The sequence below is a fragment of the Anolis carolinensis genome, chromosome 4, assembly GCF_035594765.1.
Source record: "Anolis carolinensis isolate JA03-04 chromosome 4, rAnoCar3.1.pri, whole genome shotgun sequence".
Taxonomy (NCBI): domain Eukaryota; kingdom Metazoa; phylum Chordata; class Lepidosauria; order Squamata; family Dactyloidae; genus Anolis; species Anolis carolinensis.
The window spans coordinates 10,506,079-10,527,039 of NC_085844.1; the positions used below are offsets into that span (position 1 = coordinate 10,506,079).

Consider the following 20,961-nt stretch of genomic DNA (forward strand, 5'->3'; position numbering starts at 1 on the left):
CTCACAGAATAAAGCACCCCAGGAATTAATTTATTATTCCTGTTTCTTTCTTCAGGGGGGACCAGGTCTTGATGGGTTTCCTGGAAAACCTGGTTTGGAAGGTAAACAGGTATGTGGACAAATTTATGGGGAAAAAAATTTTTTAGACTGCAAAGAGATATAAAAGCTGAGATCATTTTCTGAAGGTAATACTCCAAAAACTGATTATCAAAATCAAAATATCGATATAAATTTTGTTAATTCAAATAAAGATTAGAAGGCCATAAAGTACCTTTATAAGTACAAAGAATGTAATATAACTTTGAGGGTATTTTCCTAGAAATGATTGAGGCAACACTATTTTGTTTTGTTTTTTATGTTGTCCCCTACTCTGCTGTCCTTGATTTTAATGTTTTGAACTTCTGTTTTTAATATTTCAAAAACCTTTGATTTAAATGTTTTAATGGGACCTTAATAATTAAATTCATTCAGATGGCTCCTTGCTGGAGCTTTTCCTTTCAGTTCACTAGTATCAAAAGAGAAAATCTAAACTGGAGAGCCCTTGACACAGGTTGAAGATTGCAATGTTCTGCTTTATATTCTTTATTTCCAGCCATATTTAAAAAGAACTGGAGACAAGTTATTTTTTACACTCATCTTCTTTAGCGAGAATTAACTTTTCCTCCTCCCCACCCTGAAAGAAAGATGTAATCTCAGTATTTCAATTGCTTATTTGATTACAGGGCTTCAAAGGAAGTCCAGGTGAACCTGGGCTCATGGGACCCAGAGGAGAAAAGGTAAGGAGATGGCTGTGTTTGGGTGCACGAGAGAGAGAGAGAGAGAGAGAGAGAGAGAGAGAGAGAGAGAGAGAGAGAGAGAGAGAGAGAGAGAGAGAGATCCATGCTTTAACTGTCTTGCAAAGCTTCCTTCATAGACATTCTTCTCTAGAAATCACACCATTCAAAAAAATACATTTGCAGAACACGACTGGCTTCTAAATCTTGAATCTGTAAACTAAGAAGCTGGGTAAGCTTCTTACTTTACAGAACTAACCAATTTGGGATTCTGTGCAGAAGGCTCCTATAGGGATATAACTTAAGGACTTGCTTGTAAAAGGATACAAGGAGGATAAAATAGAATTTAAGTAGTCACAGAGACAGTATAAGGAGGAGGGGAATAGATATGATCTGGATAGGACTTTGGGGAAGAAGAATATGTGCAGATTTATGACATTTAATACTTAATTAAATGTCATAAAATAAAACTTTGCAGGTTTGAATTTCTACAAATGTGTCTGATTCTTGTTCAAGAAGTAAAAGAAAGGACTGGTCATATGTTACTACAGTGAACTCATTAATCCATACAACCAGTTCTTTAGAAAAGCAGCTGGCATGAGATCTGACTACCACTTAAGGACAAAAAGGAAGGTAGATGACAGGAGTGCAGCAGATGAAACTGTGAAGTCAACCTGGAGAGAGATTCCATCACAGAAGCCCTTCTTACTTCAAGAAAAGTTGAGCTGAAGAACGTTTACCAATTCATTAACTTTTCCCCACAGGACAGGTGTGACATCACAGTATTGCAGACAAAGTTACTCATAACTAGCAGAGTCAACAGAGACTTCACATATTGTTTTACCATCAGAAAATTGTGACCTTTTCAGTTGAAGTCCCAAACACCTGGAGGGCCAAAGTTTGCCTATGCCTGTTCTGGACACTGTCCTTCATGTCATCTAAGAGACGGAGACCATACTGAGTTTTAAATACTTTCTGGACACATATTTACATGAACCATCAAAAGCAGAATTGTTGTATAGGACCTAGTAGAACTGGAGATTATGGAATGTACATCTTCAATTGAATGGCACAAGTCTAGTGAGGACAAGAAGTTGCTGTTGAAACAAATGCTTGCAATCACTTAATTCTTTTCCTTCCATGTATTTTTCTAACCTAGGGTGAAATAGGACCTCCAGGAAAACCTGGCTCAGCAGTAAGTAATATCAACATTGGAAAAGTTTATTAAATTCAGTGTTCAGTCATTTGAATTGAGTCCCTAAGATACAGGGAGATACCAAATGGAACCCCCAAGAATGGTGAAATATATTAGCCCACTACCACTATTGAACAAAGATTTAGGTGACATAAATGTTAGCTTCTGTGGGTGGAATGAAAGAGTATACTGTTGTTTGTTGCTTTAGTTGCCAAAGCATTTTATATTATTCCAGGGTTTAGAATATGGTCATACCTTGGACGGGTTCGTCCTAACTCCCACTGTGTACTTAATCTTCAACTATGGCCAGCAGGCATTTTGCATGGCTTCATATCTAGTCCAACTTGCAAACTGACATAAAAGAACAAGAGACAAAGATAGTTCTTTTATCCATTTTGGTTTTTTAAAATATTTCTCTTATTTCTTTCAGGTGCAGATTGATGGTTTGAAAGGAGAGCAGGTAATGTTTTTGTAAGAACTTTCATATTGACAAAAATTTTTAAAAATGCACTGATTTTCTTAGTGGCAATTCAGACTTCTAACTTTTGAAGTCAGTGTAAAACTCCCCCAAAGTCTATAGAAACAACAATGCAAGCGGAGTGGTTTGGAAGTTCTCTACCATGAATAAATGTTACTTTAAATTTAAGAGGAGTCTGGCAAGTTGTTTATCTTGCCTATAATAGCTTTTATTCAAGGGTTACATTCTTCTAACCCACTCACTCCTTGCTAGTTCGCAAGAGGTCCAAAATAAAATTGCTTTGTCTGTTTTCATTATCCAAGGAGATCCAGGAGTGAGGGAGGGAAGGCACAACTCTGCAGTTCTTTTGCTATATCTATCTGTTCTTGGTTTTACTCATGCTATATATCTTAGATTTACACCCTTGCTTTTTGCCTGTAACGGTTGAAGTTATTGAACAAACTAGTATTTCTAGATAATACTACATTATCGGCACACTTCTGGGAGAAGAATTGGGTGGAAACACTATATTGTCTGATTAAATATGAGTAATAGAGGAGACTGCAGAAGCAAGGCCTCAACGAGTTACACTATTTTGTTCTAGAACACTGGAAATGATGTAATGTTGATCTAAATATCATTTTGACCAATAGGACACCACTGTGGTGGGCAGGGTTGACTCATGAAGGAATTTAGGGGAAATGATCATCTACCCACTGTGCAATCTCTATTCTTCATTTAAGTATATGATGCAGTCTAAATTGTATGTCTTAACGTTTTTTAATTTTTATTTTTTAAAATTACACTATTTTACAGGGAGCTCCAGGCCCTCGGGGGCCAATAGGACATCCTGGAACACCAGGCAGCCCAGTAAGTAATTTGCTTTCTCCATACTTTTTTGGGTCATTCATTTACCTGGAATCTTAAATGAGTCATGCACTGACTAAGTGGACTAATTAAGGAGCCGCTAGATTGGTCACTGATACATCTAGTGTGATCATATCACACCATATCACTCCACTGGCTGCCTGTTAATTGGTTATTACCTTTAAAGTTCTACACGGTTTAGGTTCAGGTTACTTATTGGTTTGGCTCTTCTCTTTCAATGCGCCAGATATACTCAGATCCTGTGATGGACATTTACTTCAATCAGCCAAGTCTGGTCTGACAATGGCCACTCAGAGGACTATTTTGACAGCTGGTCCTAGATTGTGGGATGATCTGTTGGACAATTCAGTAGATTCAATAACTAAATTTGCTGTCTAATTTTTCAAAAATAAGAGCAATCTCTTTCAGTAGGCTTATGTAGATAATTTTAATTATGGATTTTAAATTATGCATTGGTTGTTTTAATATGCAATGATTGTATATGCTACAGTAGAGTCTCACTTATCCAAGCTAAACGGGCCGGCAGAAGCTTGGATAAGCGAATATCTTGGATAATAAGGAGGGATTAAGGAAAATTAAACATCAAATTAGGTTATGATTTTACAAATTAAGCACCAAAACATCATGTTATACAACAAATTTGACAGAAAAGTAGTTCAATACGCAGTAATGTTATGTTGTAATTACTGTATTTACGAATTTAGCACCAAAATATCATGATATATTGAAAACATTGACTACAAAAATGGCTTGGATAATCCAGAGGCTTGGATAAGCGAGGCTTGGATAAGTGAGACTCTACTGTATTTTAAATTGATGTGTTACCTATGTGGTTTTACGTGAGTGTATATGTTGTATTTTTATATGTTATTATTCCCGGTCTGCCTTGTTGAGTTATGAATGTGGTGATTTCTTTTTAAAAAGTGATTCTTAAAGGTTGCCTCATTTGCAGGGACCTCCAGGACCAGAGGGCAAGCCAGGACTTTCTGGACTACAAGGTCAAAGGGTGGGCAGCACTTCTATTTTTGCATGTCTCTACAGAACAGTTGCCTGGAGTCCTAGACATTGGGTTTCACAACTGAGATCAAAAATTGTATTTGAAACAATTAAAAGAATATGGATTTCTTGATTTCTTCACATAGAAAATCCTGGATAACAAGAAAGTTTACTCTACAGGATTTATGCACAACATATTTCTGAGCAGAAAGTTCTTGCAGAACATCTTCAGAACTACAAAGAATAAGTTTATGCACAGAAAGAAAAGTAGTAAAGTTATCAGTTCTTGCTTTTGAGAATGAAATATATAAAGGTTAACAATAAGAATGGTTGTCTGGGAAAGGAAAAGGACTTGATAACATGCCTGGGGGGCAGGGGACACCTTTCTGGACGAATGAATAATCCTTTAATTGTATAGCCAACTTTTTGCTGGTGGCTGAGAGGCGAGGAGGTTCTCAGTTCATTTTGCATTGATTTCTTGACTTGAGTGCTCTCATACATCACAACAATTTAACAAAGCCATGTTAAATATTGCTTCTTCTCAAAGAATCATTTATAATATGAAGGAAGTTTGTCTATACTCTGATGAGCAGCCCTCTCAGTTATTAAATACTATTGGATCTCATAGTTTCTTTATACCAAGACTGTGATTCTTTATGGGTATCAACTGGACAAATTAATCCATCTTTTGATACTAGGTGTCATTGGTTAAGGATTGCTCTCAGAGCTCAGGAGCTCAAACACCTAGAACAAGTGTATAAGACAATTGTTCTGTCCGAATAAGAGCAAGGTATATATGTGTTTTAGGCAATAATGGCCATTTCTGGTGTTGCTAATGTTTACCACTATCTTCGGAATGACCCAAATGTTCTTATATAGCCTAATGTCAAGTTTACAAACTCAAATGTCTTGCACATTTGTGGCATTTTCTCTCTTTCTCTTTCTCACACACATGTACAGGCATGGATCTAGATATTTCACATGTAATCAAAGGTAGCCATTATTGGAAATGGAAAGATAATTTGAAATTGAATAATACTGTACTAATGTGAATCTTTGAAGTTTGGGAGTTGTTATGCACAAAATTCACAGAAGTTCTAAATATATTCTAAAAAGTAAGATTTAATATTGGACATAAATATTACAATTATACCATTGCATATAATGGAACTAGAATATCCATGAATTTTGATAACCAATGCGGGGAGGTGTTCTTGGACAGTGAATACAATGAGTCCTCTGTATTCTGAGTGATAGCTTTATTTTTCCTTGATGCTTTACTATAGCAATATCAAAGAATGCCAGGTAAAATTATTTACAATATTTGTAACATATTCCTCTTCAAAGGGCATATCATTGTTTCCCAAATTCATGTTACTCATCTGGAACCTAACCTGTACAAAAATGCCTTAAGCAAATTGAGCAAACATTACAAATGGTGACACTCCAAAGTTTGCCAAAAAGTTAACTTTTGAACCAATTAATCATGAAGACTGAAAATTAGATTCTGCAAATCTGAATCCTGAATCTTACTATGATGTACTCTCTCCATTATCCTTCATGGAGCCTCCGGTGGCCTAGGAGATAAAAGCCTCATGACTTGAAGGTTGGGTTGCTGACCTGAAAGCTGCCAGGTTCAAATCCCACCCGAGGATGAACTCCCTTTTTCAGCTTCAGCTCCATGCGGGGACATGAGAGAAGTCTCCCACAAGGATGGTAAAACATCCTTGTGGGCAACGTCCTTGCAGACGGCCAATTCTCTCACTCCAGAAGCAACTCTGGTTGCTCCTGACACGAAAAAAATATATATCCTTCATTAGCTGTCTTGATCGATTGGACCCAAGAAGACATGGATTCCTATCATGCCCTTTAGCATCTCACTGTGGCCAAACAAAAATGGAGTGTTCTCAAAATGGCAAAATATATTAAGGGGAAAGAACGGAGAAGCTAGGGAAAGCTGCAGGAGTTTGCTTTTGCTTGAATGTATTAGGCTACTATGGAGATCAAGATTTGATTCCCCACATAACCATTAAAACTCATACCCAAAACCTTAGATGAGTCACACACACTCAGCCCCAAAAAGCCCATGATGGCTTTGCCTTAGAGTCTCCGTATGTCAAGAATGAGTTGGAGTTGCTTTCCTATTCTATTCTATCTGCTGAATAAACCAAGTCCAAACAACTTTTGTACCTTGAAATAACTTGCTGCAATTGAAGCTGATAACAAAGAGGAAAATGGGAGGGGTAAAGAGAAACTGCCATATTTTAAAAATATCTGAAAAGTGGAATAACTGTGATGAGTCATGGGCCATGTAGTCCCATTCATGGCACTGTAGTCCCAGATGAAGAGGAGAACTTGGGTTTTTCACCGTCTCAGTCAGAATTGGAACCTTCCCAGCCAGATTTGGGAACCTTGCACCTGCAAGAGATTTGTCTTCCAGAAGTCTGTCAAACAAGCCCTGAGCCTAAATCTCCTGTGTTTTCTCGCCACGAGTTTTGTAAACAACAGAGAGGAGTTCAAGCGGCCTCTCGCAGGAGTGCTAGGATAGCTGCTAAGAATTTAGCTGATTAAGCCTGTTTTCCATGAGAAACTTTAAGGAGTCAGGCATCTGGACTCAGAGATTAGCTTTCGTTTCTGGTTCCCCAGTGAACTGTTCTTTGGTGGGAAAACTAGACCCTATTTAGGTGTTTTACCCACAAAGGGATCTTGCGGAGTCAATTCGTCAGCTACTGGAGTAAGTTGTGTGTGGACAGCGCGCTCCGTTTCCAAGCCTCGTTCCTGTTTCAAGCCTTGTTCCTGATTCCAAGCCTTCGCTCCCGTTTCCAGCCTTGTTTACCTCCACGGACCTTGTCTTGTTTTCCAGGACTCAGCCTTGCCTTGTTTTCCGGATTTTGCCAAGTAATTCCACGGATCTTGTTCTCGCTCCTCGTTCCTTGTTGCCTTGTATCAAGCCTTGTTTCAAGTTATTTCCTAGCCTTGCTCAAGTTCATGGACTAAAGGACCTTGTCATCTCCCCTCACTTTGCCTGGCAAAGTGAGTGTTTCGGTTATTGGATTACAACTTTGGACCTTAATATTTCATATTGGACATTGTTTTCTTGGACTAATTTTGACCTTTCCTGAAAGGTCTACTTCTGGACTATTTCATACACTTGCTTTTATTAACTTTATATATTTCCATAATAAAGATATTAGATAGATTCTGGCCTCTGTGTATGGTTATTGGTGCTCTGCAGCCTGGGTCGTGACAATAACAGAGAATCAGTCATGGGCATATCTTCATTACTATTTCCTACCTTGATCACAATCTGTTGTTGCTTAGTCCACATTTGATAGTCTTCATCTATGAAATATTATGTAGTATGTTGTTGCTAAGAAAACCAAAAATTGGGCTACTGCCTCTCAGAATGGTGGCAAATCTTGGAAAAATACACTACCTAGTGCCTGATACATTCTCAATGAAATAATAATTTCAAGGAATAATTCCTGTCAAAAATTGAGAGATCTCCAAATGTAAGCCAAACACCATGATTTCTAGTTTTATCATCATACTTTTGAATTTCTTGTTTTTTGACCTTTGTTTGAATAAATGGTGAGAAAATGAGCAGCACATACAGTATAGATATAAGCAAGAAAAATATAGGATTTATGAATGACAACAGGGAGAAAGATTCTGGAAGTGAACCTATCAGAGTTTTCTTGGATTTGTTTTGGTATTGCCATTTGTCCTTCTCTGCAGCTGAGAGTCTGTGTGGCATATCCAAGGTCTCTAGTGTGTTTCCATGACTGAATGAGGATTTGGACGGAGTCCAAAACTGCTGAACTTCAAATTAATGCAGTATGACACCACTTTAACTCCCATGGCTCAATGCTATAGAATCCTTGGACTTGCAGTTTGGTGATACACCAGTACTCTTTACTAGAGAAGCTAAAAAACTTGTTAAAATACATCTCCTATGATTCCATAACATTGGGATATGACAGTTAATGTGGTGTGAAACTGGATTAATTCTAAAGTGTAGATAAACCCTTACTCTATCTCTCAAAGTTCTAGGCAAAACTGCTCATGAAGGTGCAATATTGTACAAACAGTTAAAGTCTGTTTGAAGCTTTGGAACCTTCCTGCCCTAAAATCTTCCTTTCTGTCCTTACTGCAGTTAGTTAAAATTTTGACCCTGTGTCTTTCCTTGGTATGCTGAGTAATTTTACCTATTCTGTTTCCTATTTAGGGCAAGAAGGGTGAGATTGGTCCCCCAGGAGTTGATGGATTGCCAGGACCTGTGGTAAGTTAACATTTGCTGCTTATAAATTTGAACTTAATCCAAAGTGCACAGAAACCAAACTTTAATAAAACATTGAAGACCAAGAAGCCATTTACTTCTCTTAAAGATAAGCACAGTTCTATAATGTAATGTGTAGCTTCATTTAGTTGAAAATGTCCCCTGTAAAGGTCTTTGCAGATCATACCTGCTCTTTGTAAGAGGTGTATCTCCCAGACTATTTGTCTACTGTGTGTTGTTTGATATTAATGACCTGCAATAGGTTGAATATCCCTTGATTGGATATCCCAAATGTCCACATGGATGGCTGAGGTGGCAACACCTTGGCTTTCTTACTTTCTTGTTGAAAATATTGACTACAAAAATGCATTGGATAATCCAGAACCTTGGATAAGCGAATCTTGGATAAGTGAGACTCTACTGTATATGCAACCAGGGTGTGTGAGCTTTTAGAGTTGGTATGCTCATTCCTTGGTTCAGGGTACATTGTTGAAGAGCGAAACTAAACTAAAGAAAAGAAAACCGTTTCATCAGGAAGCAAAAAAAAAAAAAATCCCAGACTTGTTGCCTTCTTTCAAGTTTACAAATGTTAGTCCAACAAACCCTCCTGCTGAAAACCTAGGATGCTCTCTCTGGAGACATTTGTATGCAGAAATCCGGTCATACTTAGCAGTCAGATAGCCTCTGGATAATTCTGTGTTTTTGTTTTATTTTGTTTAGAAGAGAAGGCGATTGTGTTTTCTAAAATAACACCAGCCTTCGCCTCATCAGGCCGCCTCGCTTAATAACTTGGGACTTGGCTCATTTGTGCTGCGATAAAGCAAGCACTTAAAATGATTAAAAAGGCAAAAACAGTCAGCTGTACCGAGCCTTTGTGCTGGAATGGCCAAGTGTTTAGCATTTTGCTGTAATTTTCCGAGTATTATATTACCATTTTAAGCAGACAGGAGCTATTGTACTTGCCAAGGTTTCTCATTATCATAAACATCCATGCACCTGAGGAATGGAGGCCGTTAACTCCGTACAAATTCCCTGGTGAAGGAAAGGATATTTTCAGATCTCTAGTTTCAAAGCAGATGTATTCACTGGTACAGATTTGTGATAGTATTCTTTGAGATTTACACATTGTTCATTGTGTTTGTTTTGTTTACCTTGATCATCCTTTCTTATGATCTAAATTCTCTGAGCTCTGATTGTGAGCAGAACTAGTGGTACCATCCAACTTTGAGAGGTCAGTCTTCACAAATGCATTGTTTGCGAAGACATCTTCAGAGGTAATGAGGTCTGTTGGAAACTAGGCAAGTGGGGTCCATATATCTCTGAAATGCTCAGGGTGGGAGAAAGAACTCTTGTCCGTTTGAGGCAAGTATGAATGTTTCAAACCCCACTTGACTAGTTTCCAACTTACCACATTACCTCTGAGGATGCCTATCATAGATGCAGTTGAAACGTCAGGAAAGAATGCTTCTGGAACATGGCTATACAGGCCAGAAAACTCACAGCAACCCAGTGATTCTGGCCATGAAAGCTTTTGACAACACATTGTTTCCCAGTTGTGCAATGTATATGTCATTATCCATGGGATACTTTGAATCTTAGCACCATGTTTTCTAACTTGGAAATATGTATTTACTGGTGGCACAGTGTGTTAAAGCGCTGAGCTGCTGAACTTGCAGACCAAAAGGTCTCAGGTTCAAATCCCAGGAGCGGCATGAGCGCCCGCTGTTAGCCCCAGCTCCTGCCAAACTAGCAGTTCGAAAACATGCCAATGTGAGTAGATCAATAGGTACCGCTCCAGCGGGAAGGTAACGGTGCTCCATGCAGTCATGCCGGCCACATGACCTTGGAGGTGTCTATGGACAATGCCGGCTCTTCGGCTTAGAAATGGAGATGAGCACCAACCCCCATAGTTGGTCACGACTGGACTTAACATCAGGGGAAAACCTTTACCTTTAACCTTTAAGACTTCCCTAGACCTTTAATAATTCCCACATATGTGTGGGTATTAATTCCACATGTAACGTAATTAGTACAGAGTGCTGAAATTTAAAAGATGTGTAATTTTAAACTTTTCTTATATTGTACACAGGTTTGTGAGTCAGTTTACAACACTCAAGGAATGGGTGAAATTGACTTTCTCCAAAGAGTTATGTAAATGAAGTGTTTCCAAATTGAGGTGATCAGAGCCTATTGCTGCACAGAAGTAAACCCTACTTCAGTCAATGGTGCTTAATTGCAATTATGTAGGGATAAGATTGCTGCCTTAGTTGAATTAAAATCTACCTGTTTATATTCTTGTTGGAAACCTGATAGTACTATCTCCTGTGCAGAATTATTTATTTCAATGAGCTTATTGAGAAAGCAACATCAAATTATGGCTGCTTATCCAATTTAGTTGTATGGGATCAAGGATCTTTCTAAATAATTGGCATTTTGCAGTAGATAATTTCTGAGTGATGTGGACTAGGATCATGTAGAACCTTCTATGAGAACCATCTATCTATTGATTGATCTATCATCTTTCTATCTACCGTATATACTCGAGTATAAGCTGACCCGAATATAAGCTGAGGCACCTAATTTTACCACCAAAAAACCGGGAAAACATTGACCCCAGTATAAGCCGAGGGTGGTAAATTTCAGAAATAAAAATAGATACCAATAAAATTACATTAATTGAGGCATCAGTAGGCTAAATGTTTTTGAATATTTACATAAAGCTCAAATTTAAGATAAGACTGTCCAACTCTGATCAAATCATTATTCTCATCTTCTTCAATGTAAATGTGCTTATGTATTCTTTTAATGATAATAGAGTAAAATAATACATGTAATAATAATAATAATAATAATTATAAATACAGGAAAAATAATACATGTAATAATAAATAGAGTAAAATAATAAATGCAATAATAATAATAAGATCAGAGTAAAATAATAAATGTATTATTATTAATAATAATAGAGTAAAATAAATGTAATAGTAGCAACAATAATAGAGAAAAATAATAAATGTAATAATATCAATAATAATAGAGAAAAATAATAAATGTAGCATATATTCTCGAGTCTAAACTGACCCAAATATAAGCCAACCAGGACCCTCACCCGAGTATAAGCCAAGGGGGGCTTTTTCAGTCCTAAAAAAAGGTCTGAAAAACTAGGCTAATACTTGAGTAAATACAGTAATCTATAACTTTTCTTTATCTTGGAACAGAAATATTGTGCAGGGAAATGACATCTGAATTACAGTTACCATTGCTTTTTTCTAATGTGAAATATTGGGAAAAATATTTCTGTTCCAAGAGTATCACACATTTTCAGGATTCAAACTGAAAATATCTATCTCCTATTTTTTTTTTTAAATTGGAAAACATTCCTACACTCTGTTTTCATTATTCTTATTTTTCGTCATTTTGCCCCCTCTATTGGCAAGATATTGTAAAGCAACCTTCTGTTTATTGGCAATTTATAACATTGCACATGTTTACATTAACCGTAAGACCCATATCTTGGCTGAAGATTACTGCAATATGGAGGGCAGGGGAGAGCTGCCCAAGCCTGGGGTGAAATAATGAATAAGTAGATTATTAAAACCGCCCATCACCATTATAATCATAATTATATTCCTCAACCTTTTATATTGGTCGCACACCTCCTGGTTACTTGATATTAGCTCAGGGCTCCTCTCTTCCCAGATTGACCCCAAACGAACTTGTAGCACTTTATTTAAGTTTTAATTCGCAACTTATACTGTGCACTTTGCTGATCTACTATTACAGCCTCGTCGTTTCACTCGTTCAGTCGTTTTCGACTCTTTGTGACCTCATGGAGCCTCACTGTTTTTAATTCTATGTTTTAATAAGTCTTTTTTAAAAAAAAAAAAATTCTGGTTAATGTGTAAATGCTACTACTGGTACATGTTATTGTTTGTTGATGTATTGTATATTGTACTTGTTTTTGTATCTGATATTTCTGTGAGCCGCCCCGAGTCCCCTTCGGGGGAGATGGAGGCGGGATACAAATAAACTTGTTGTTGTTGTTGTTGTTGTTGTTGTTGTTGTTGTTGTTGTTTTTAACACATTTGTTTATGTGCATTTGTTTGCAGGGTCCCCCAGGATCTCCTGGAGTTGCTGGTCCTCCTGGCCTTGCTGGTGCCCCAGTAAGAATATTGCTTTCAGAAACTGTCATCTTCCATAAAGCACTGATTACCAAATTCTGGTCCTTCAAATGTTTTGAACTTCATATCATCCAAAGGCTTTAGTGACTTTGTCCAACAATTGGGAATTCTGAGAGTTGAAGTATGAAATACCTGGAAGACCGGGGTTTGGAAAATTGTAACACTTCCTCTGAAATCTCTAAGGATTTTTTTTTTCGTGTCAGGAGCAACTTGAGAAACTGCAAGTCGCTTCTGGTGTGAGAGAATGACAGTTCTGTAGTGCTGCTGAGAGCTCTAGAAGATGAAGCAGGAGATACAATCTACTGGGAGATTCTCTGATACAATGAAATGTGAATCCATTAGTTGTGTTGCTTTGGCATGGCCCTTTCTCATTTCAATGGGTAATACACAGGAGAACTTCCCAAAATGTTGATGTAGTAGATGATTAAAGTAAATGGTTGTAGGCTTAGAGAAGATATTCTGATTGACCAGAAGACTCTATAACTTCCAATAATGCCTATTCCCCAATAATGCTCTGGGAATAGTCAAGACAAAAAGTAGATTGAAATATTAAACATTTTTTCACTATGACTCCCAGAATAGCATGAAAAATACCATCATGAAAACTTATGGTTATGGGAAGTTGTGTGAACAGTAACATTTTACAGCTCTAGGATTTTTCCACCTCGGATTCTGCAAAATTTTCATCAGCAGCACTGATACCCACTGGGGAGATAGAGCGGAATATAAATAAATAAAGTTTTATTATTATACTATTAACATCACAGTGTTGTTACTAGAGATTTAATTGAAATACAAAAGCAATTGCGATACTCTCAAACATTACTGATGGGTTAATATTGATAACATTGGAAAAGAGAATGTGGGAGTCTGTCTCTTTTGATCCCTTCCACATTTGAATATTTTGCTAAATCTCACAATCTGACCATTGTGATTTGTTAAGAAATCTGGTCCACAGAGGAATCTCAAACACTCTTATCACCCATAATCATTAGCTCTATTATTTCTGACAGCCATCAGAGTGGAACTTGGAAACTTATCTTAGAAAAGTTTATACTACAATTCTCAGAACCTCCAACCAGTGTAGCCTGGGGTCATACTGATTTGAAGATTCAAAAGATTTTTTCAAGTTCCATTTTTAAACCATATATTATACTTGTCTTTAAAAGGGGGGGTATTATGACACTGTAAAAGCCACCATCAGATATTTCCTTTGTTTTTTAGGGGTTGCCTGGAGAAATGGGAAAAAATGGACAGCTGGGACCACCTGTAAGTGCTTGAAAGCTTTTTTTAAAAATCCTGATTTTTTTTTGTAGTATAAATGGTTGGATGAGAAGGCTTAAGTTTTCAAGCTCACATGTTTGATTAGGGAGTTAGGTGCATGTGTGAATAGATCTGAAACCTCCAAGTGTGGTGGAGTCTCCTTCTTTAGAGGTTTTAAAGCAGAAGGTGGATAGCCATCTCATGGAAATATTTTGATTGTGTATTCCTACATGATGGACTGAGGTTGGATTTGATGGCTCATATGTATTCTTGTTGAATAAGTCAATGGTGAAAAATGAAACAAAGGAACACACACACACACACCAGCTGCCACCAGCCTTCAGGTAGGATCTCTTTCATATTAGTCAGTCACAACACTTTGATATCACTGCCATAGCTTCATTCTGTGGAATCCTGGGATTTGCAATTTCATTAGGAATTTTGAATTCTCTCCTACAGAGCTCTAGTACTTCATGAAATTGGAAATCCAAGGATTCCCTAGCATGCAGTAATTCTACCAAAATGATATTAAAACTTCATCATGTGAAAGAGACCCAGGTTTTCACATAAGTAAAAAATTAAACAAGCCTTTGCACCTTTTCTTTGGCATTCCTGACATCTAGTGGTTACTTGCAAGACGGCAATAATGGAATCAAAAACAGAATCATTGATGGGAAAGAACTATGATCTTAAGTATGTTTCATGAGAACTAAATCCCACTTGGGTTTAGCCTGGGCCATGTACAATCAAGGCTGCATGGAAAGAAGGAAATACAGTTTGCTGGTGCTTCCACCGTTGGACAAAGAGAGACTACAGATCTGATAAAGTATTCTAGGCATCATCATCATCATTTCGTCATGCATAATCTGTATTTTGAAAAAGAAATGGGACACAAAGAGAGTTATAAAATCAAAATATACGCATAATGAATACAACAAAACTGATTTGACATCTTTTCCCTTATGGAAATAGTTGGATATTTTTGTCTGCCATGGAATGTTCACATTTACTTCATGGTTGCAGACGTGGAGTTCTGCATGTGATTTAATTTCAGCATGGATGTCCAATGCATATTGTACAGGTTGGTGCATGAATAATACACAATGAATATAGTACATGAATGTGCATTGTCCATATGCATCAATGTGCGGTTCACATTTAGGTGTATAGCATTGCCTCCTTGCAAGATCATGGCCATCATGTGTTGCCTCTTCCCTATTCCTGCCTTTTCTCACCTACTTCTTTCTAAGTATTTGAAATTCAGGGTTGTACTTCATGCATCTCCCAAGGTGACTGATGTGGCCTAGTTCACAAGGCCTTGTGCCATAATATGTTAGTCATCCTTCTGCAACACATGAACCAGCCCTTTAGAAAGTGGAAGGCAAAGCACACTGCATTGTTAAAACTGATATATGTGTTTCGTTTTGCAACTCTTTTATTTAGGGTATACCTGGAAAACCTGGTCTGGAAGGCTTACCTGGACTTCCTGGTTCAAAAGTAAGTAGCATTGAAATTTGATAAAATCATGCTGATATTCAGCTAAATTAGGTTGATAACTAAAAGGGAATCTGCATGGGCAAGGAAACCCAGACTCACCTCAAATTCACTTCCCTTCCAATGAAATCCACTGTCTTCCAGTGAGTGTTGTGGTTTTTACATGATTAAACCTGCTTTACCTTACTTGGGCTTCAGGATAGTCTGAATGATGGGATATGGTCTGATTCATTGGTAATTTAATTATATAAATTTGTTTCTCTAACTTTTGTTTGCATTATTTACAGGGAGAGCGAGGAGACAGAGGAGAAGATGGCTTTCCTGGGAAAATGGGGTCAAAGGTAAAATAAAAGTGCATGGGGAAAGGGGGAGGGAGAGATTTCTGCTCTGTTATTACAATTTAATTATTGCGGTATTTCTGATTTCTCTGCACAGGTTTGAAAAATAGGCAATTTGCAAAAAATTTAAAATCTCATACATTCAAAATGTTATAGTGAAGTAGGATGTTGCTGATACCACACATCACCAAAGTAATAAATAAATGTGCCGTAGAGCAAAATAAGTCTGCTCCTTTTAAAACTGAAACTGTCATTTCAACATATCCTGAGAAAACATAACTCATTGGTAACGATGATAAGGCAAGGAAGAGATGAAAAGGAGGAAGACAGCATTATAGGTGGACAAACTCAAGTGTGGAAGCATGACTCTTAGCATGTAAGACCGGAGCAGGCCTGTTAATGACTGGGGCTTTTGGAAATTCCCTCATTCATAGGATCAACATTAGTAAACATTGACTTGGTGGGAAATAACAAAAAATAATTACCTCAATTATTACAAGCCATGTATATCAGTCATTGAGAATGCAAAATGTAGGGTGTAGTTGCATGCATGTTCTCCATTGTACAAAACATCTTGGCCACTTTGTGAACAGAATGGCCAGAATCACAATGCCGTGGCCTCATGGCACAAACAATAAAACTTAAAGTTCTTGCCTTTTTAGTGTTCATTTTGAACAGATACTTAAGTAATCCTTGATTCAAATCTTCCGAATAGTAAGTCAGAAAATTATAGCATAATGACTCCACACTGTGGTTTCATCCTATGGAATCTTAGAATTAGCAGTTTAGGTATATATACATATTTTATATTTATTTTCAGAATCCTAGTCTAAAATACCCTAGAGACACCAGATCCTGTGTGATGTTGGAGGCTAAGCAGCGTCATCCCTTGTTAGTACTTGAATAAGAGACCACCAAGGTGCTGCAAGCTATATTTTAAAAGGAGTAACTGGCAAAACTACCCCTGAGTGGCCCTTGCCTAAGAAAATGCTTTGAAATTCAGAGGTTGCCATAAGTCAATATGCCACTGGAAGTCACACATACACATTTAGCCAGAAAGCTAAACTACAAACTCCAGGATTTCATAAAATGCATCCATGGAAGGTAAATCAGCATCACAGGACTATAATTGTGTGCAGTGGAAGGTGGAAAAGATACAAAGACAAATTGAACTTCAGGTGTAGCTGGCTCTGCCTTGTTTCTATTCATGTGCCGTGGATCATTACATGACCAGAAAATTGATATTAAATCTTAAAAGCAAGAGTAAACAAATATGGCAGGTCTAAGGTGCCAATGTCTCATCCTTTGGCTTTGCAGATGACATGTTGCTAGTCTATAATCACTCCTCCCAATAACAAAATAAAGGGGTGCAAGCCTGATTTTGCAAAACAGTATTTGTATGTGAGGGATTTAACCAATTTCATGGGTAAATTGCCAACCTTGGACATAATTTTATGACTAGGAAAATGATGGTCCAGGGAGTTATCTGAAGTCAAGGGAGAAATAAAGACCCCAGCATTAAGGACTATATGTCTTTCTCCCATTGGGCAGCACATTTCTGGGCTTAAAAATGGTACAGAGCTTTAAGAGATAAATTGACTACTGAATGTTGTCTATAATAAAACTGTTACTTTCTTTTAAATATATTTTCAGGGTGAAACTGGAGAGCCTGGCCGACCTGGTCTTATGGGTGAAAGGGTATGCATTGCTGATTTAGATTTATATCGAACCAGAACAGCCTCACCAAACCAATTTCCCTATGAACTTTTGGCTATTATATGATGACCATTAGAAGGGTGATCATAGGAGATGTTTCATGAAGCAAGGGACAGTACAAGCATGCCCCCCAAACACCAATGTTTTTGTCAGTCCTCCCATGTAGAGAGTGACTTTCTAAAAGTGAATGTTTTCAGTCCATGTGTGCTTTCCATAGCACGTGGAAAATCGGGGTGCCAAATTAATAGGAGAGGTCCTCTCTCTTGAAAAGTTGCACTGTTTGTGGGATCAATATATTAGTTACCATTCCTCTCATATTTATTGTAACCCATTAGTGATTACTGTATTGCTGAAGGCTTCCATGGGCAGAATCATTGGTCATTGCTGTGAGTTTTCCGGGCTGTATGGCCATGTTGCAGAAGTATTCCCTCCTGATATTTTGCCCACATCTATGGCAGGCATCCTCAGAGGTTGTCTGGATCTATGAACCCCACCTCCTCCAAGGTGAACTGAACTACCTAAACTGAGCTCTACAGGCCAATGGATACTCTACCACAGACATCAGAAGAGCTTCAAGGCCAAGAACAAGCCAGGAGAGAAAAGACAAAGATCCACCCAGAGGAAAAGTGTTCTTGCCATACATCAAGGGAACCAGTGACCGCATAGGGAAGCTGATGAGGAAACTCAACCTACAAACAATTTACAGACCCACTAAGAAAATCCAACAAATGCTACGTTCAGCAAATGACAAGAGGGATCCTCTCACCTCTGCAGTAGTCTACCATATACCATGCAGCATTGGACAAGTCTACATAGGGACCACCAAATGCAGTGCGCAAACATGAATCAAGGAACATGAAAGGCACTGCAGACTAGATCAGCTAGAGAAGTTAGCCATAGCAGAGCACTTGATGAACCAACCTGGACACAACTTATTATTTGAGAACACAGAAATGCTGGACCACTCTAACAACCACCATGTCAGACTACACGGAGAAGCCATTGGAATCCACAAGCATGTGGACCATTTCAACAGAAATGAGAAAACCATGAAAATGAACAAAATTTGTCTATCAGTATTTTAAAAAACCCTTCAATAGCAGGACAGTAAATAAAGAACAACACTCTGAAAACAGGGGAATTCCAGACATGAAACAATTGGGGCCAGCTAATAACCTTCTAACAAAGGATTCCCCCAGGCAGGAACCAAGAAGGCCTTGAAGCTGCAAGGCCAATATACTTCGCATCATTTGAGGATGCCTGCTGTAAATGTGGGTGAAATGTTAGGAGAGAATGCTTCTGGAAGATGACAGTACAGCAACCCACCAATTACTGTATTGCCAATGGAAAAGTGTATTTTAGTTCAGAGTTTTAGTCCAGACTTTAAAGGAGCTATCCAAGGAGTTGAACCCTATTCTTCCAATAAGTCAGCTTGGTACTGAACCTACAGTGTGTTCACCATCTCAATGATATTACAGTCAAACTTAGTGTTGTGTTAACAACAAGTGGGATGCCTGAACAAGGTGCATCCATTTGCAATTTATGTATATATTAGAAAGAGTATAATATTTGCACTGCATGGTGACAGAGAGAAGGCACGAGTGTTTTCTTAATGCTGTTGGTATCTGGTTGTTCTTGTAATAGGGTGAAGCTGGCCTTCCAGGCCCATCTGGTTTGCCAGGACTGAGAGGAGAAAAAGGAGATCATGTAAGTATTGTGGAGTGTTGGTTTAGTTAGGACAGAGCTCAAAGAAAAGGGACTTCTGCTTGAAGAATAAAAGATAATGAAAAGGTTGCTTAGAGCTGGTCCCTTTCCAACTGAAATTTGCTTGGAAGCATTAAAACTTGCCATTGCTTGCTCATTGTTATGACTTTATACTTTTATAGTACTGCTTTTGTTAAATGCTTCCACTTGAATGTTGATTTACTGCCTCTTATTGAACTGTATAGTCTGGCAACAAACATTTGGTGCACACGAGTGCTGCTCACTATGGTTGAATAAGCACCTGATTTTGTTCTTTGCTTCACAGGGTGAAAAAGGGAGAGCTGGGCTTCCTGGCTTCAAAGGAGAAAGAGGTGATAAGGTGAGTCCTGACAACGTTTATAACAACATATAATATTGGTCATATGGCAAAATATAGCATCCAAATTGCAGCTATATTTATTTTATTTATTTACAGTATTTATATTCCGCCCTTCTCACCCCAAAGGGGGCTCAGGGCAGATCACATTATGTACATATAGGGCAAACATTCAATGCCCATAAACACATTGAACCGAGACAGAGACAACAGACAGACAGACGCAGAGGCAATTTAACCTTCTCCTGAGGGGATGTTCGATTCTGGCCACAGGGGGGAGCAGCTGCTTCATCATCCACTCTGATGGCACTTCCTCACTTCTTCATTCCAACGTTGTAAATTAGTTAAACTTGCCTCCCCACTTTTATAAGTGGTACCTTATTTCCTACTTGATAGATGCAACTATCTTTCGGGTTGCAATGTCAGCAACAAGCAGGGGCTATATTTTATTTTTAATTGACGGGTGCTCACCCCGCCACGGGCTGGCCTCGAACTCATAACCTCATGGTCAGAGTGATTTATTGCAGCAGGTGTTTACCAGCCTGCGCCACAGCCTGGCCCCTTAATTAATATACCTTAATATACCTTAATTGGGCCAACCAAAAATGCATGAAATACATTATGCAAGCTTTCAAAGCTGAAATGGCTTCACCACCAAACAAAAATGTTAAAAATTATACCAGAGAAGAAGAAAATGATAACGTTGGAATCAGCAGTCTACACGTTGTTGTTGGAAGTTGAGATGATCTGGAGAAATATTAATACAGGCGGAGGTCACTCTCCTCTTTGACTATGAGGCCCCTGGGAGAAAATGAGTCATGAAATACAGCCAGGAAAATTTCAACAGCATTAGCAAAAGGAGAAAAGTACTTTTTAAAGATACAGGCTGTTTCTGTCCTGAGATAGTTTATTGATTTGAAGGAATAGTGGGTTCTTCATAGCTTAGTCATTTATTTACATGATGCCCATAGGATGAGATCCTCTATGGTAGTAAATTGGACCTCCAGTTTCACCTCTGCAGCAAACAGTGAGTCAGAGAGACTTTGGTCATTGTGGAGAGAGGATGAAAACAACACACAAAACAATATCAACAACAAAAAAGACAAATCTAAATATATGTTGGTCTTTTACTTGTATATGGCATCAACATAATGCCATCTATAATGTACAAGATGTAAAATATAGGAAAGGGGGGGATAAATTGTCCCAGTTTTCTTCCCAAACTTGCCCAATCCACATGAAACTGAACACAATTTGATTAAGGAATCAATGCATTTCCAAGTCTACAGTGTGACCCACAA

At 38.1% G+C, this 20,961-nt stretch overlaps 1 protein-coding gene across 1 annotated transcript in view; it reads left to right on the forward strand.

Annotated features, from left to right (window-relative positions):
- Positions 1-20,961, forward strand: part of col22a1 (collagen type XXII alpha 1 chain) — a 188,433-nt gene that overhangs the window by 108,757 nt on the left and 58,715 nt on the right. The window contains exons 18-31 of the mRNA XM_062979993.1: positions 56-109; positions 723-776; positions 1,933-1,968; positions 2,399-2,428; positions 3,242-3,295; positions 4,266-4,319; positions 8,538-8,591; positions 12,698-12,751; positions 13,994-14,038; positions 15,476-15,529; positions 15,814-15,867; positions 17,518-17,562; positions 19,225-19,287; positions 19,610-19,663. Coding sequence (XP_062836063.1) covers positions 56-109; positions 723-776; positions 1,933-1,968; positions 2,399-2,428; positions 3,242-3,295; positions 4,266-4,319; positions 8,538-8,591; positions 12,698-12,751; positions 13,994-14,038; positions 15,476-15,529; positions 15,814-15,867; positions 17,518-17,562; positions 19,225-19,287; positions 19,610-19,663 — 705 coding nt within the window. The remainder of the gene's footprint in view (positions 1-55; positions 110-722; positions 777-1,932; positions 1,969-2,398; positions 2,429-3,241; positions 3,296-4,265; positions 4,320-8,537; positions 8,592-12,697; positions 12,752-13,993; positions 14,039-15,475; positions 15,530-15,813; positions 15,868-17,517; positions 17,563-19,224; positions 19,288-19,609; positions 19,664-20,961) is intronic.